Source organism: Pinus tabuliformis, chromosome 9 (assembly GCF_031772625.1).
Source record: "Pinus tabuliformis cultivar Carrire ecotype Pingquan chromosome 9, CPIR1, whole genome shotgun sequence".
Taxonomy (NCBI): domain Eukaryota; kingdom Viridiplantae; phylum Streptophyta; class Pinopsida; order Pinales; family Pinaceae; genus Pinus; species Pinus tabuliformis.
Genome location: NC_142307.1, coordinates 1,582,993,764 through 1,583,010,184, shown reverse-complemented (window position 1 = coordinate 1,583,010,184; position 16,421 = coordinate 1,582,993,764). Strand labels below are relative to the sequence as shown.

Genomic DNA, 16,421 nt, shown 5'->3' with positions numbered 1-16,421 from the left:
ACGCTAGACTTCCAAAGATTCGGAAGTGATCCACACTAAGCTTCTTTCTTGTGAATACTTCTTTGGGTGTAATATTATAAGACTCTTATGAGGACTTCTATTTTGAATGTATACCGTTGTCATTGTTGCTTCTCCATAAGAATTTTGGTAGCTTGATCAAGGAGCATAATTTGAATGCCTTCTTCAATTGACCTATTCTTTCTTTCAACCAATCCATTTTGTTCGAGATTATAGGGAACAGTGAGCTCCCTCTTAATATCTGCTTCCTTACAATATGCAATCAATTCCTTAGAAGTGTATTCCCCACCATTGTCAGGCCTTAGAGCTTTTATCTTTCTTTCGGTTAAGGTTTCCACTTCGGACCTACACTTCTTGAACTTATCAAATACTTCATCTTTTGTTTTGAGAAGGTAGAGCCATGTCTTTCTAGAATGGTTATCAATGAATGTCACATAGTAGAGATGACCTCCAAGTGACATGTCAAACATGGGTCCACACACATCAGAATGGATGAGGTCTAATATCTCTTTAGACCTAGTTTCACTATCCAAAAATGGTTCTCTTGTATGTTTTCCCAAAGAGAATCCCTTGCACACACCTTCATGATCTAACTTCATATTGGAGATACCATGAACCAATTGACTAAGATTAGGGATGACCTTATAATGTAGATGACCATGCCTCCTATGCCATAGTTCAATGGCACTGATTTCCATATGAACCAAAACTTGAGGAGGTGGTGTAATGAATCTATAAAGGCTTCCTTCACGAACTCCAATAACCCTAGCTTTATTAATGTTAGAGTCCTTACCCCAAACCAATACTTTTCCATCAACAAAAGCAACTCTTTCCCCTTTATCTTCTAAGCAAGAAATAGAAAGCAAATTCTTTTTCAAACCTGGAACATATAGAATGTTGTTGAGGTGTAACTTCGATTCATTTTCCAACTTCAACAATGTTGATCCCAGGCCTCTAACAGCATAGCTTTTGTTGTCACCCAATTCCACTGCATGAGAAGATGGCTCCTTTGATAGTGTATGAAGTTGAATACTTTCTCCTGTCATGTGTCATGATGCTCTACTATCAATGATCCATACATTGTCATCATTAAGAGAACCTGTAATAGCAACCAAGGATCCTTGACTTTTGACCTTGTTGATGCTCCACTATCAATGATCCATGCATTGTCATCATTAAGACAACCTGTAATAGCAGCCAAGAATCCTTGAATTTTGACCTTGTTGAATAAGTAATGGATGACCACCTTGACCCAACTTCCAATAGTGTTGATACCCATTCTTATGTAGTTCATCAAAGAGGGAGAATCCATGCCAACAAAGTGATCTACAACTTTTCCTGACCTTAGCTTTGATACCATGTTGGAAAAACAATGCAAATAGATTAGGGTTTGATTCTCCTTTCTTGATAATTACTTGTGAGTTATTTTGGCTTCTTTTACTTCTTTATTATCTTATCTTTCATCAAGAAATTACCATATTATGTGTGTACGAAGATCACAAAACAATAGACACGAGATGTAGGAACTATGCCAGGGCAAAACCCCCCTCGAGGGGAAAACCAAGTCAAAATTCTCTTCCTTTCAATAGTATAATTTGAGACTCTTCACCCTAGACAAAGACCAAACCTTCCCTCCACACCAAGTCAGCCTCCCAGATCCTCAACCTCTTTTCCAACAACTTCGACTATGTAGCAGCTTCCGGCATCATCGAAACTTGGACGACTTCGATCTCCCAAACTAGGGCATGAAACAAAAAGAGAGAGGCACGAAAAGTTCAATTTTCTTCTTCTCTTTAGACTCCACCCAACTCACACTTCCATTAGCTTCCTTAGACCCCTCTGCACTTCTCTAGCTTCCTTAGAGATATGGAACTAGCTTGAGATGAGATGCTCCAAATGAATTCGACTTGCTTCTATTTATAGGCTTCAAGGGAGGTCGAATTGGTGTCCTTAGGCTGACTTGATCTCTTCTAGGCCGACTTGGTGTGGAGGATACATAAATCATATTTGACTCAATACTAAACCTTTTTACATGATTCAAAAGCCCAAGAAGGGTCTCTTTGAATATATAATGACTCTATAAACTTAATATTAATCCTAAGAGTCCACAATGGGGACTTTGACTAATATAATGATGACCCAAGCATGAAGCCCCTGCTTTAATAAGTCATTGTTACAATAATAATAATTATTTTCTTTATTCTTTTGACAAGTACATTTCATGATGACTCAAATACATTAAATGAAGACCGAACCTAGTTACATTTTTCAACAAGGAGATGGAAGTGTGGGATGTTGTTGAAGCAGTTGTGCAAGCACCCACTAATCCAGCTTAGTTGGTGGAGTTCAACAATAAAAATGTGAAGGCAAAGAGGATCCTTCTAAGTGCCACCAAGGACCATTTATTCCCTCATGTTTCAAGGATGAGATATGCATATCAGATGTGGGAGCCCTTAGTCTCCCTACACCAGAGTTCTAATGAGAGTAGGAAGATGGTTGTACTTCAGGATCCGGATGTTCACCTTCTTCAAGGGTGACCGGTTCACAGAGCACAGTTTCGTCTAGTACCGGATCACCTAGTGCAAGTTCATCAGGCACAATATCTCATAGTTCAAGATCTCCATTGGTTATTTCAGAACCTTCCTCACCTGGAGGAGAGGCACTAATTGAGGATTTTCCCATGCCACCACAGATGACTATTGCAAGGAAGTGGAAGCCAATATGGCTTCAGGAGACCCTGAAAGAGGCTCAAGAGGCAGTGGGGAGACCCAAGTGGTCAGTGAATGAGAGCAGACCACTAGAGAGGTTGGGTGGCTTTGTAGCGTTGTGGAGACAAAGTCAACTAGTTTCGAGGAGGCTGCTAGACAAAAGATCTTGAGGGATACCATTGTCGAGGAGTATGCCTCTATCATTAAGAATGATGTTTGCGAAGTAGTGCCACGTCTTGATGGGAAGTCAATTGTGACTTCCAAGTGGCTCTACAAGATCAAACATGTTGCAAATGGCAATGTGGAGAAGTTCAAAGCTCGGTTTGTGGTGCAGGGGTTTGTGGAGACCTTTGCACTGGTTGCTCGCTATACTTCCATTAGAGCAGTGATATCTATAACAGCTGAGATGGGATGGAGGATTCACCAGATGAATGTGAAGACCGCCTTTCGCAATGGTGTTATACAAGAGGAGGTGTACATTGAGCAACCTAAGGCCTTTAAATTGCATGGGAGGGAGTCTCATGTGTGTAGGCTGAAGAAAGCCTTGTATGGACTAAAGCAGGCACCGAAGGCATGGTACGAGAGGATAGATGCCTACTTGCAACAAATAGGTTTCCAAAAGAGTGATGCAGATCCGAACCTATACTTTATCTTAGAAGGTGACGATCCACTCATTCTGGTACTGTATGTGGATGACTTGTTTATTACAAGGGAGGACAAACTCATCCAAGACTGCAAGAGAGATCTTGCTTTAGAGTTTGATATGACTGATATGGGGTTGATGCATTACTTTCAGGGGTTGGAGGTTTGGCAGGAGGATGGGCACACCTTGAGGAGATTCTGTACGGATGGTTGCAGGTCCATGGCTACTCCTATGATCACCAACTGGAAGAAGTTGCATGATGTTGATTCCGAGTTGGTGGATCCCACTTTGTATCGTCAACTGATTGGTTCATTGAAGTATCTGGTTAATAGTAGACCAGATATTTGTTTTGCAATCAACACATTGAATCAGTTTATAATGGAGCCCAATAGAGTACACTGGGTGGCTGCAAAACATGTGTTGAGGTACTTACAGGGCACAGTGGATCATAGTTTGGACTATGTCAGAGGTGATGGAGTCAGATTGATTGGTTGCACAGACTCAGATTGGGCTTGCAGTGTCAGTGACCAGAACAGTACTTATGGATGTTGTTTCTCATTAGGCTTAGCAATTGTGTCATGGTTCAACAGGAAAGAGAAGTCAGTGCCATTGAGCAGCACAAAGGTAGAGTATATGGCAACTAGTCAGGCAGGGTGCGAGGCATTATGGCTTTGCAAGATGCTTCATGGTTTATTTGGTCAAATGTTGAGACCAACTACGATTTACTATGATAATCAAAGTTGTATTAAACTCTCTGAGAATCTAGAATTTCACGATCAATCAAAGCATATAGATATCAGATATCACTTCATCGGAGATTGGGTTAAGCGAGTCACAATGAAGCTTGAGTATATATCCACTGATGGACCGGTAGCAGACATTCTCACCAAGTCTTTGCCAAGAGGCCAGCATGTTTTCTTCAGAGACAGGATGGGAGTGGTGAGCAACACCTTCCTCGGTAAGAGAGAGTGTTGTAAATAGCAGTGTTGATAATATCGCCGAAAAATCGGCGATATTCGCAAATATCGCGATATTTTCGACGGGCCGAAATATCGCCCCCGAAAAATCGCGATATTTTCAAGTTTTGAATTTCGCGCGAGAAATACGAAATTTCGGCGATATTTTAGTAAAAATCGCGAGACGAGGGTAAATATCGCTGGTTAGGTTGTATCGACGAATTATAAAATGGTTTTTCAGTTTTCGATGCACGTCATTTTGTTTTCGTGAGAGCTGGAAATGCCCTTTGACAACCATTTCAAATCACAATTTCTTGGTAAAACGAAGCTGGCCATCTCAACTGCTGCTATGATGAACGGCAAAAATTTGCATTTCAAATTGATAATGTGGAAACACAGTCGACTCCATCACTCTCCTTTCATGGGAATGAATAATAAATAAGCAAATCCCGTCTATTGAATTTTATTTGGAAAGGGATTTCACTCATTAATCCCTAGTGAATGCCTACGCGTCAATTTGGCTGGCCAACACCTATTCGCCATCATCAAAATGCTGCCGGAATTTCATTTCTGATGTCATTGATACAACACTGCCCTTCCATTTTTTTCAATGAGGCTGAAGGCACAACTTGAAGCCCTACATTATTTAATATTTATTTTCTAATTGAGGAACAATGATATTGTTGGACGTGAACGTATTGTTTGGAATCTGGATGCATTATTGTAATAATGATGTTAATATGTATGAATTAAATATAATATTATTATATGAAATTTAATTAATTTTATATTCCCTATAATTAGAAAAGTTAATGGTTTTTATCATTTAATATTGAAAAATTATAATATTATTTTAATTTTCTATTCATAACATCACTACTTATATGTATCAACTGAATATAATATTTTTAATATAAAATTAATAAAATTTAATATTCATTACCTAATAAAAATGAAAGTGTTTGAAAAATCTTAATATATAAAATTATAAGATTATAATAATGCGTTTATATTTATATAAATAAATTTATCTAAACATTTATTAAAAAATTGAAAACAAAGTTATCGGCCTAATTAGGAATTGAAATTTGAATGGATGGCAAGGAGTTGAGAGTTGGGATACAAGTGTGAAAACCATAGCTCAAACCACCACCAGTGTTAACATTAAACTATATTAACATTTTGTTTGAGTCCTTGATTGGACAATTATCAATTTATCACTATCAGGGATCAGCAGGATTTGGTATCGCCTTTGAAGTTTGATGTATCATTTCTATTTGACATCATACATATCAATGCCTTCTTCATATTTATGTGCCAATGTGTTTAGTTCATGTTGTTATTGCTTTATATGTTTAGAAATCTGAAAAAAATGAATATATTATGCATTTTTTATGCTTGCCGATATTTGTCGATATTTTGCCGATATTTTCGCCGATATTTCCGATAAGATATTTTCCGGACCCTCGCCGATATTTTCCCGATACCGATATTATCAACACTGGTAAATAGTACCAAGGAGAGGTGTTTCTAGGCTTTCATCCCTTTTACCCTAGTGAACACATTAATTACTTTTGTCTCAATGACTTTTATGAATTATATTAATGTCATGGGTGGAAAAGGTACTTAGAAGTGTGAACCATGTAATTTTTCTAATATTAAACCCACTTGTACTTTATAAAGTGACTTTGTGTGTAAAGTACCAAGTGTACTTTTCTAATATTAAAATGACATGAAAAATCACTTTATGAGAAAAAATAGAAAAGGTACACACCTTGAAAAAAGTACTAGGAGACTTTTAAATGATGAAGCCAATTTATGAGGGGGGGTCATTTGGAAGAATTGATCTCAACCACAAATCTTGAGATTTGAAGAAGAAATCTCAACCATAGGATCCTAGATTTAGGGAATCAATCTTTTCCAAGGAGACAAAAGAGAGATTGCAGCAAGGAGAAGGAGGCTCAAATTTCTAGAGGAGGAGGTCGTACAGCAACACAGAAATTGAGGAGAAGAGAAGCTACAATAGGCACAAAAATCGAAGCTAGGAGGCACGACTTTTGAAGGGTTGCAGCACAAATTCGAGGAGCAAAACAACTCCAAATTCAAGGAGGTTTTTTCTGTTGTCAGACCCAAAATACAAGGCATGACTTTTGGGATAACGGCCACTGTCAACACAAATTTCGAGGCAACAGACAGGCATAATTTTCAAGATGAATTATCATGCCTTCAGCACATATTTCAAGCCACCTTTTGCACAATTTTCAAAGTAGAATTTTGGGCACAAATTCCAAGGAGCTGAGCTATGAGAAAATGCAGAAGAATTTTGTGAAAATCTGAAAATTACAGTGGGCACAAATTTCCAAAAATTTGCATGTAATGCTATAGCAAAAAAGGGAGATAAGTATTGTGTTTATTTTATGTACTTATTCTAAATTTCTCAAGCAATAAAATCCTCCTTTAAAGACCGGTTTTCCCCAAGAGGCTTTGGTGTTTTTTCGGGTTCAACTTTACCAAAAATAAGTGTCTTATGTGTGAATGCTTGCCTAAATTTTGTATTAATTACATGTTGATAGGAAAGTGAAAAATAGTAGAAGTACTCTTTTAATGTTTACAATAAATGCATACTGAAATTTATATCACCATGACAAAACATGTGGGTTGGGCCTAAACAAACACATGCAAACTTGTAAATTGGGTTAAGGGTGTAGATCATAAATTTTCTACAATAATATCCAAAACTAAAAGAGGTAAAAGAATCAAAACAATTAGCTATAATAATTATTGCTAATAGGATTAGAAACCAAAAGAGAGGGAAAGGAGGGGCATGATGGAGACAAACTAACCCATATACATAGTTCTCTTACGGAAAATATTATCAACATGAATAACTGTGGAAATATCCAAGCACATATAGTTATTTTTAATCAGCTTGACAAAACATGTGGGTTGGGCCTAAACAAACACATGCAAACTTGTAAATTGGGTTAAGGGTGCAGATCATAAATTCTCTACAATAATATCCAAAACTAAAATGGGTAAAAGAATCAAAATAATTAGCCATAATAATTATTGCTAATAGGATTAGAAACCAAAAGAGAGGGAAAGAAGGAGGGGCCTGAAGGAGACGAACTAACTCATATTCACAATTCTCTTATGGAAAATATTATCAACATGAATAACTGTGGAAATATCCAAGCACATATATTTATTTTTAATCAGCTTGACAAAACATGTGGGTTGGGCCTAAACAAACACATGCAAACTTGTAAATTGGGTTAAGGGCGTAAATTGGGTTAAGGGCATAAATTTTCTACAATAACATCCAAAATTAAAAGGGGTAAAGAATCAAAATAATTAGCTATAATAATTACTGCTAATAGGATTAGAAACCAAAAGTGAGGGAAAGGAGGGGCCTTAAGGAGACAAACTAACTCATATACACAGTTCTCTTACGGAAAATATTATCAACATGAATAACTGTGGAAATATCCAAGAACATATCGTTATTTTTAATCAACTAGGGTGGCTAGTTGCTCGATCGAATAACATCATGCTCAGGGTTATAAACTATGAAACCGGTTTCGTCCAAAACAGGCACTGTGTCCGAATCCCACATGATTCAATGGGAATTCAAATCCTAAAATGGGACACCATCGAATCTCGGTCGTGTCCCTGTTTTGGATTTCAAATCCCAAAAAACTAAAAGTGAGGGTTTATGAGGTTTATGAGAGAGAGTTTATGAGATTTATGAGAGAGGGTTTATGAGGTTTGTGAGGGTTTATGAGGTTTGTGAAGGTTTATGCAAATATTTGAATTTTGTATGTACTATGCATGCTATAATGTTACTAACTTACTTTGTAAACAGTAAAACCAACATCTAGATGAAGATCTATGTTTGAAATCAATGAATTTGTATCATTAATGAGAATTTGTGTAAGAAATATCTAATTATATATCTATATATATATATATATATAAAATAATATATAACGAATCCTATGTGTCCTGTTCTGGGGGGTCAACGAGTCCGAATCCGACACTCAAATCCCTGTATCCTACGAATCCTGAATCCCCGTGTCAGGTGACTTCGGTTATAAACTTTGTTGCACGGGTTCACGAACCCACGGGTGTAGTTCTCAAACCCGCACCGGGTTCCCGTCCCCACGTCCTGGGTGTTGGAACGGGTACCTCTAAGACGAACCCTAAAGAACCCAGTACTTCGCAAACTTGAAATGGGTTCTTTTCATGCATCGGGTGCGGTGAACCCCGAAAAAGGGTGCTTGGTGGGTTTGTCTAAGGCACAAGGGGCAATCAAAATTTAATTTTTTTATTTAATGAAAAACCACAAAACCCTACTCTAATGTCATTTTGACATTTTATTTATTGGTGGCTTGACATTTTGTTCATTCTCGCTTTGCATTTTGCTCGCCACTCTAATTGCAACTCGATTTGCAGAGCACACAACGCCCATTTTCGCATTTTCGCAACAGTGAGCACAGGTGACAGGTCCAAATGGCATCCATTTTTGCACAGGTGACAGGTCCAAATGGCATCCATTTTTGCACAGGAGACAGGTACAGAGAGTCCAAATGAAAGCACAACAAGAGACCTGACCAGCGGTGAGTTTGTGACAAGCAGTGTTTGGGTGCAGCACTGCAGCAGGACCGCAGGTATTTCTTTGACTATAAAACAGTGACTCCACATCATGTGAAACTTAAATAATAAAACTGCCCTTCCACTCTATATGCTAAGGGACAAATTATTGTTCCGTTAGCTCCATATACACAATGAAGCTTTAGAGCACCTCAAAGAACCTTGGAAGTCACCGGTATACCCCATTTAACTCTCATTTTTTTGATGTCAAATATAGCATTTTGCCATTTGTTTGTTACCTACTGTAAACAAGCATGAAGGAATTGAATTTTACTAAACTGTGAGTATATCTCTAAATGAGCAGTGCCATCCAACAATAATTACCAATTCTTTTACACGGATAGCATAAAAAAATTCATTCATTGAGAACAACTGCAAATATAAAGATCTCCTATGAAACAATAAAATAAGTAGTCAATGTTGTATAGAAGTCCTCCATGTCACATTTATTGTTTATCGTTATGACAAATTACAATATATAAGTTACTGCTAGAACTTACTGGGCAAGTATGAAAAGTGATGCAAACTCTTATTTCAAGTATGAACATCTACATAACATTATCAAGGTGACAAGAATGAGAGACGGTGTAACTGCCTCTAATTTTTCCCTCGTGCTACTAACAATAGTAAAACAGTACACAGCAGCCATCAAGTAAGGCACTCTCATGCTGCAATAACGTCCTCAAGACTGTGCCCCTTAGCTGCTGCTATATTCTTCAGAAAGGCACCCTCCCTCTGTCATTAATAGCTATGTTCTTTATGAATTTTGTTGTCATTTATATTTATTTTCTGTAGCAAACCTTTAAAGTTTATTCTCAGCCACAGCATTAGAGCATTCTACATTTTATAGATGCATTTGCCTTCACATTAAAAATCTATGCCACAAGGCAGTGCTCAAATTTGTAGCAGAGGTGGAAGATAATTGGATCATAGGTACAAGCCTCAAGGCCATAATTAGATAGCATGAGAAATTAGAAGTTAGAACAAATCTTTGAAGTTTAAATCATAAAAATTTTATTTTTCATGTTTAAAGTTGGAAAATGCACAAATTCAAATATATTATTATTTATAAAATATATATATATATATATATATAGATATATACACACCCGACGAACCCATGCACCCTGTTTCAAAAAGTGATGTACCCGTCTCTGTCCCCGAACCCACGTTTCCTGGCAACATAGGTTATAAACCCTCAAGCAAGCTCCACGAGCCAAAGTAAGCAATCCATCAGTTATCCAAACATATCTAAAGAATGATCTAGAGCTCCCTTTTATAATCATTGGCCATCCCAATACCATGGGCAAGTATTCCATGGATACCAATACCATGGGTAAGTATTCCATGGGTGCCAATACCATGGGCAAGTAAATACATAATAATGTGACTTTAAAAAGTTCCCTTTGTTCTCCTGGCCACGATTTAATCTAATTAAATCAGTGTTTCCCCTGCAGTGATCACTCGAAAAAGGGACATGACAGAAGCAAGATATTAACCAAATCATCTTCCTACCTTCACTGCAAGGAGTCCCAAGGCAAATGCAGCATCCTTTTCAACCTCGTGCTCACAAGCAATCGGTCCCTCTCCCTCACCAACTGCAGGTGTTTGAAGATGTTGAACCAAAGCAGGTATAGCTCCTCCATCCACAATAATGTCGACGTGCTCTTCTGCAAATAAAAAACATGCATCAACTCCAGCCAAAATAGATCTTCATTCAAAGCATGAAGGACAAAATATGGCCACACTGAATCAATAAGCTTGCAAAAAATCTCTTTAAAAAATTATCATTATTAACATGGACTTAGCATGCAAAAACCGACAATAAGTGTAGCATCCAGTCACCCTATTCCAATAAAATAAACAGAAAATACTTCGAAACCATGAAAAAAGGAATTTCAGATGTACATAATACAGCACCTTTACAAAACATTCTCTAGAAATAGCAAACCATCAAAAGTTAGTTGAACAATAATGAAAATGGCATTATGGACCCCGCATGCACATACAGTTCAGTACTGGTATTAGCACAGATAGTGTGTGTACATACAGTGACCACGCAAAATGGCTGAACTGAGGAAACCATCATACAAAAATATTTTGTTAATCAAAAGCAAGTACTGTCCCAATTTAGCATCATGACCTGTGTTATTTGCTCAAAGTTGCATGATAAATGCATATGGTATAAATGGCATAGCTATCCTTGATCAGAATGAAAAGGAATAGGGCAGCTACACTGTGACTCTAAAGATTATAGACTGAAACTATGGCAACCTGTAACTATCGAATGGAAAATTGTTACTTATATTGCTGTTTACAGAAAACATCCCTAAACATAGATGCAAAGAAGGTTCATACTATATGGATTTCAGAGATTTCCAGAAACTAGCAGCAACAAAACCAGTTGCCTTGGCCCTTGCAGATATGTCATCTCTGCAAACAAGGCTGAATAGGTTCAAACTTCACAAGCCACAGGAAAATCCATGGCTAATAAATGCACTAAAATTTTGGCATCAATTTATTTATTTAACTCAGTTCCACCAACACAAAGGAACAGTTCATAACATGGGTGCACAATGTTGTTGGCCTGCCTTCTGCATGATAACTCCATAGAGGCTAAACTTCCAATTAGGAAAGCTCTGTAACTAACAACAATCAGTAGAAATATAACATAAAGTAGACTAAAATAACAGGTACATGGGAAATACATGAAAAGGCATGATCAAGAAATGTCAGGATAAAGAAAGAAAAGAAAGAGGGGCCAGATATAACAGCAAGGCCCTAGCTCATTATCAGCATCGGGGAAAACATTGGAAGGTCCGGGGGAAGTAAAAGGTAACCTCTGTCACCATCTGTTGTTGAGAAGGGACCAATGCTTAATCCTGACAACTTTATCTGAAGAATCCAAAGAAGACTGGAGGGTGCAGTCTGTGAGGGGCAAACGTCAGCCATCCACTGAAACTCCCCTAACACTCAAAGCCATCGAAAGGAACACTGGTGGGCAGTAATTTTTGAGGAGCCAGGTTTCAATGAGATGTGATGTATATTGGCCCTGTGGCACCCAAGCTGAGTGCTGTGCCATGAGCAAAAAACCTCCTAGAAGCCCTAGGGGGAACCAATCTGCTCACTGCATGTCTAGAAGAGACAAGGGGTCTCCCCAGTCTAGAAGCTGAAGTCATATGGGATAGAAAAGGAGTAAAGAGTTTCACTGAAAGTTCAGATTAATCTAACAAATGCACTTCCAAATGCAAGAATTGGGCTCCGAATCTCTGTAGGTGTGTATATATAACAAGGTCGACAAGATTTTGTCATAAGCGTTTAAAGTCAGAGATATCCAAGTTCAACAAACATTTTGAATTTGGAAAATTAAAAAGAAGATTTGCAAACTCCATTGGCTGTAAGTTATAACATATAAACCAAAATCATACGCGGTCAGACATACAAAGCTCTTTGAATTCTGTAAGTCTACCCCATTTGAAGCATTTCTAGATGCCAACATCAGCAACCAAATTCCCAGTCACATTACGCAGCTTAGAGTGACTAGCTCATCAGTGAGCTTTGCAAGATCCAAGAAATAGAAACTCAACAGTCTTTTCAACATGCACAGGAGGCACAATTTTCAAAGGAGGGGAAAAATATCACAATGTTGTGCCCTCAAGAATCAAGATTAATAACTCCATGTTACTTGTGCTCTCAAGTTTAATAACTCAATGTTGCTTGTGCTCTCAAGATTAATCTGAAAGAGGTTCCAACAGGATACTGAATTTTAAATCACATGGAGGCAATTCTTTCACAAAGCAAGTGATTCAAAGCACTATTTTCAAACACAAAGACATGAAAATTGCTTACCATCCAAATTCTCAATATCCAAAACGACTTCCAGCAGGATTTCAAAGATTTAGTTTTTGTTTACAGTGTGGACAATTTAAAATAATGAAAAAAATTTAAACTTCTGGAATTAAAACCAAAACACTCTCCACTTCAATTGTAAACAATCACTCTAGGTAGATAAAAAAAAAATCACGTGCTGGGGATAAAAGAACTGTTCCATTGAGAATAAATGATAAACACACTCCAGATTCCGGAGTTAAACAAAGAGGATTTTTCCAGAACAGCACAAGTTCAAACTTCAAATATCTTGAGACAATTCCATTCACAATTCAAGGAAAATAAAAAAGACAATTTTCTACAGAACGAAACTAAAATTTACCAAGATGGCAGATCCTCATATATGGCAGGGTGTAAAATCCTTTTAACCATTGCAGAAATTCACAGAACTGATATGATTTAAAAAAACAAAAAAAAACAAAGGTGGAGCGACTCCAGCTGACAGTGGATAAACTGGCTACAAAGGTAGACAATCTAACTTTAAAAGTGGATTTTATTGAGTTAACAGTTGACACGGTGACTTTGGGTATACTTAAAGATGTGTATGGGATCCCCGAAAATCCTCCTCCTGGAGTGCAGGCAGCTCCACAACGAGCCCCTGGAACAGATCATGGCTACGACTCTCCCTCAACAGATAGAAGCAGAACAGGCTGGACAAGACGGAAAGCTTCCAAGCCGAAAAGGAAGGCTGCGGTTGGCAAAAACTGTTTCTGTTTTAAATGTTTTGTAATTTTGCTGAATATAATGGAGTCTTGTGGAGGCTGTACAAAATAAATGTAGTCAGAACTATAGCTAGAAAAAGGTAAGGTAGAAATAGGCTGCTTTTAGAACAATTTTGGAATGCTGATGAAGAAGAACAATCGTACAGGCCAGTTTTCCACTTGGTTTTCCACTTGGATTAATATAAAATAACCGTTTCTTAAAAATACACAACAACAATAAAACTAGAACTGAAAAAGAGAACCAGCTACTTCATGGAAACAAATTATTCTGGCATCACTGAAACAAAACAAAACTCTTTTTTCTGATGCAGCGGATCAAAAGCACAAGAACAAAACAAATAACCTAAAAAATACTCAAACTCAAGGGTATGAACCGCAGACAATCTGTTGCTGTGAAGCCTAGGGTCAAATCTTACAGTGTACGAAATTCTTTTGACAGTGCCAAAAATCAAAAAGCATGAGTTAGACACTTCAAAATAAAGCATAAGTAAGACTACAATAAAAGTCCATGACGCTAAACTTTTCGAAGCTCTCCGGTAAGTAGTTAGTTTCGAAATGTAGGAAATAAATTTAGGGGTTAAAAGAAATCTTAAAATCCGAGGTTCAAAACTCCCTCATCGTGACGACAAAGCTACGAATCTCACGAAATGCAAAGTTCTTTTCAAAACGCTAAAGATCTAAATCTATATTTCTCCAAACAAAAAATACTTGGACACTGGAGGAATAAAGATCCAAAAAAATCTTTCAACATTACGCCAAATTTTCGAATATTACGGATAACAAAACTGTTTTCACAGTACAACGGAATAAAAGGAGTTATCTTGAAATTTCTTTACAGTCCACAAAACAAAGTTCCAGACAGAGTTACGGCAAAGGTTCAACCCGCATAAACAAGCTTTGTAGGAAAATAAATTTAGAGAACAAAAAAAAAAAAACACGCACACACATAAAATGTCTGCCTTACCGTGTTTGGCGAACTCTGCAAGCGCGTGAGCCGCTCTCCTGGCAACAAGGCGATCCGCCTCCCGCCATGAGAAGCTAGAATTGAGCTTGTTAACCTGAATTTGGACGTCCTGAGGTAGAGGACTGCTGGTGTCACCGGGCTCGAGTGTCTCCAGCGAGGTTTCTCCCAGTTTCCGCTTGTGCCCTTTCCTTTCACTTGCCAGTGCATCTGCCCGCTCCATGGATGGAATTAATCCCTCCTCCCCTATTAAAAACAGACAGCCCTGCAAGAAGGAAGCAGAGCTGGGGAGAGACGTCTCTGTTCCCTCCTTTATTATCCCAGACCTTGGGCTTTCTGGGAGGGAAAAGGCTCCTTCCTGCTGGCCACAAAGCGGTTTTCGTGCAAACCACCCGAATTCGACAACAAACCTACTTGATAACACTACTCCGGTTTTGCGAACCTGCTCGGATGTAGGGTCTGGTAAAAATTTCTCTTCCCTCCTCTTTGTCACCCTCTCTCTCCACCCTCTCTCTCCCTTTTATTGGCTCCGGGCTGATTTGAATCGGTTCCTCTGGCCGCCCAGGAATGCTAGACAAATTGAGGCAGACCCTTTTTCCTTAGGGCAGTTTCTTCCCTAGCAAAATGTAAAAAAATCCATTAATTCAACCCATGTAACTCTCTCTCATATATTGTTGGGTTATTTACACCAATTCTTTAATGTATAACCCAATCTATCAACGGCTCTTTAGATTAATTATTTAAATGTATAAGTACCTGTCAGACTATTTAGATCAATTATTTAAATATATAAGTGATTAATAGTTAATGCAAACAAATGTTTCAATGTTTTTGTTAATTTTAATGGATTAATTTAATTGAGATTAATTATTATTTAACTGTATAACTACTAACATTTTATGTATATAAAAGTTTATTTGTTTATTAATTTTAAGGGATTAATTTATTACTTGTAGTCTATATTTTAATGGATGTGTTTAGTGAATTACCTATTATAATGCTATTTATTTATATATTAAAAAGTTTTTACATATTTAAAAAAATATATATATATATATATATATTAATAAAATAAAAATATTAAATTTTATTAATTAAGAAATTAATTTAATTTGGTGTTTAATGTTGTAAGGTATTTTATTAATTATATAATATTGAAGGATATAAATGTGAATTTTATAAATAAAATGTATATCAAAAAGTTATTAATTTTTTAAATAATTTATTATATATTTTTTAATCAAAACTCAATTTAAAATTTCCAAGAGATCGAGATCATCAATTTATAATAAGATATGTATTTCTAATAAATCAAGCCTAAGTTCCTCTAGTACTCCATTAGAAGAGTTTTTAATTTAAGAATTGTGTACCAGATCAATGTAAATATGCTTCTAGAAACTACCATATCTATCCTTTAAATGCACGAACACTTTGCATAACTATCCAATCAAACTCCTAATTATATAATCATTTTTTAAAATGTTATGAGTAGCTTCATTAACAAATTTTTCTATAAATAAAGATGTCCCCTAATAACATCAAGATTTATGAGTTGTTAATGGTAGTTGTAAACATAAATTTAGAATGAAAATAAAATCATAAAAATAAAAGAGTAAATTTATAATATTTGAGAAAATTTTCTAACCACTTTTATGAATGGTACCCAAAGTAAATGTTGTAAACAAACAATATATAGATAACCTAGATGACTCCAAATGGAATCTACCTTATGGCATTTCTAGTTAATATGGCTTCGGCATGGCACGGCAAAACACTTCAACTAACCTAAGGATGCCAAAAAAATTAGACACGTCCTTCGAGTGTAGGGATACCTCTATGTAGTCATCCAATCAAACTCCTAATGACATGGTC

The 16,421-nt window shown here is 36.9% G+C and overlaps 1 protein-coding gene across 4 annotated transcripts in view; it reads right to left on the bottom strand.

Moving 5' to 3' along the window:
• LOC149154749 (ARM REPEAT PROTEIN INTERACTING WITH ABF2-like) overlaps positions 1 to 15,006 on the bottom strand; it is an 86,369-nt gene extending 71,363 nt beyond the window's left edge. For 3 of the 4 annotated variants that reach the window (XR_016262930.1, XR_016262929.1, XM_089440881.1), the window contains exons 1-2: positions 14,553 to 14,990; positions 10,494 to 10,648 (exon numbers count right to left, since the gene is read on the bottom strand). Coding sequence is in view for 1 of the 4 variants with exons in the window: in XM_089440881.1 (XP_089297007.1) it covers positions 10,494 to 10,648; positions 14,553 to 14,772 (375 nt within the window). In the remaining 3 variants the exon portion in view is untranslated. Of the gene's footprint in view, positions 1 to 10,493; positions 10,649 to 14,552 lie in introns of all 4 variants that reach the window. The other variant, XR_016262931.1, reaches the window with a different exon arrangement.
• Positions 15,007 to 16,421: the final 1,415 nt, after the last annotated feature.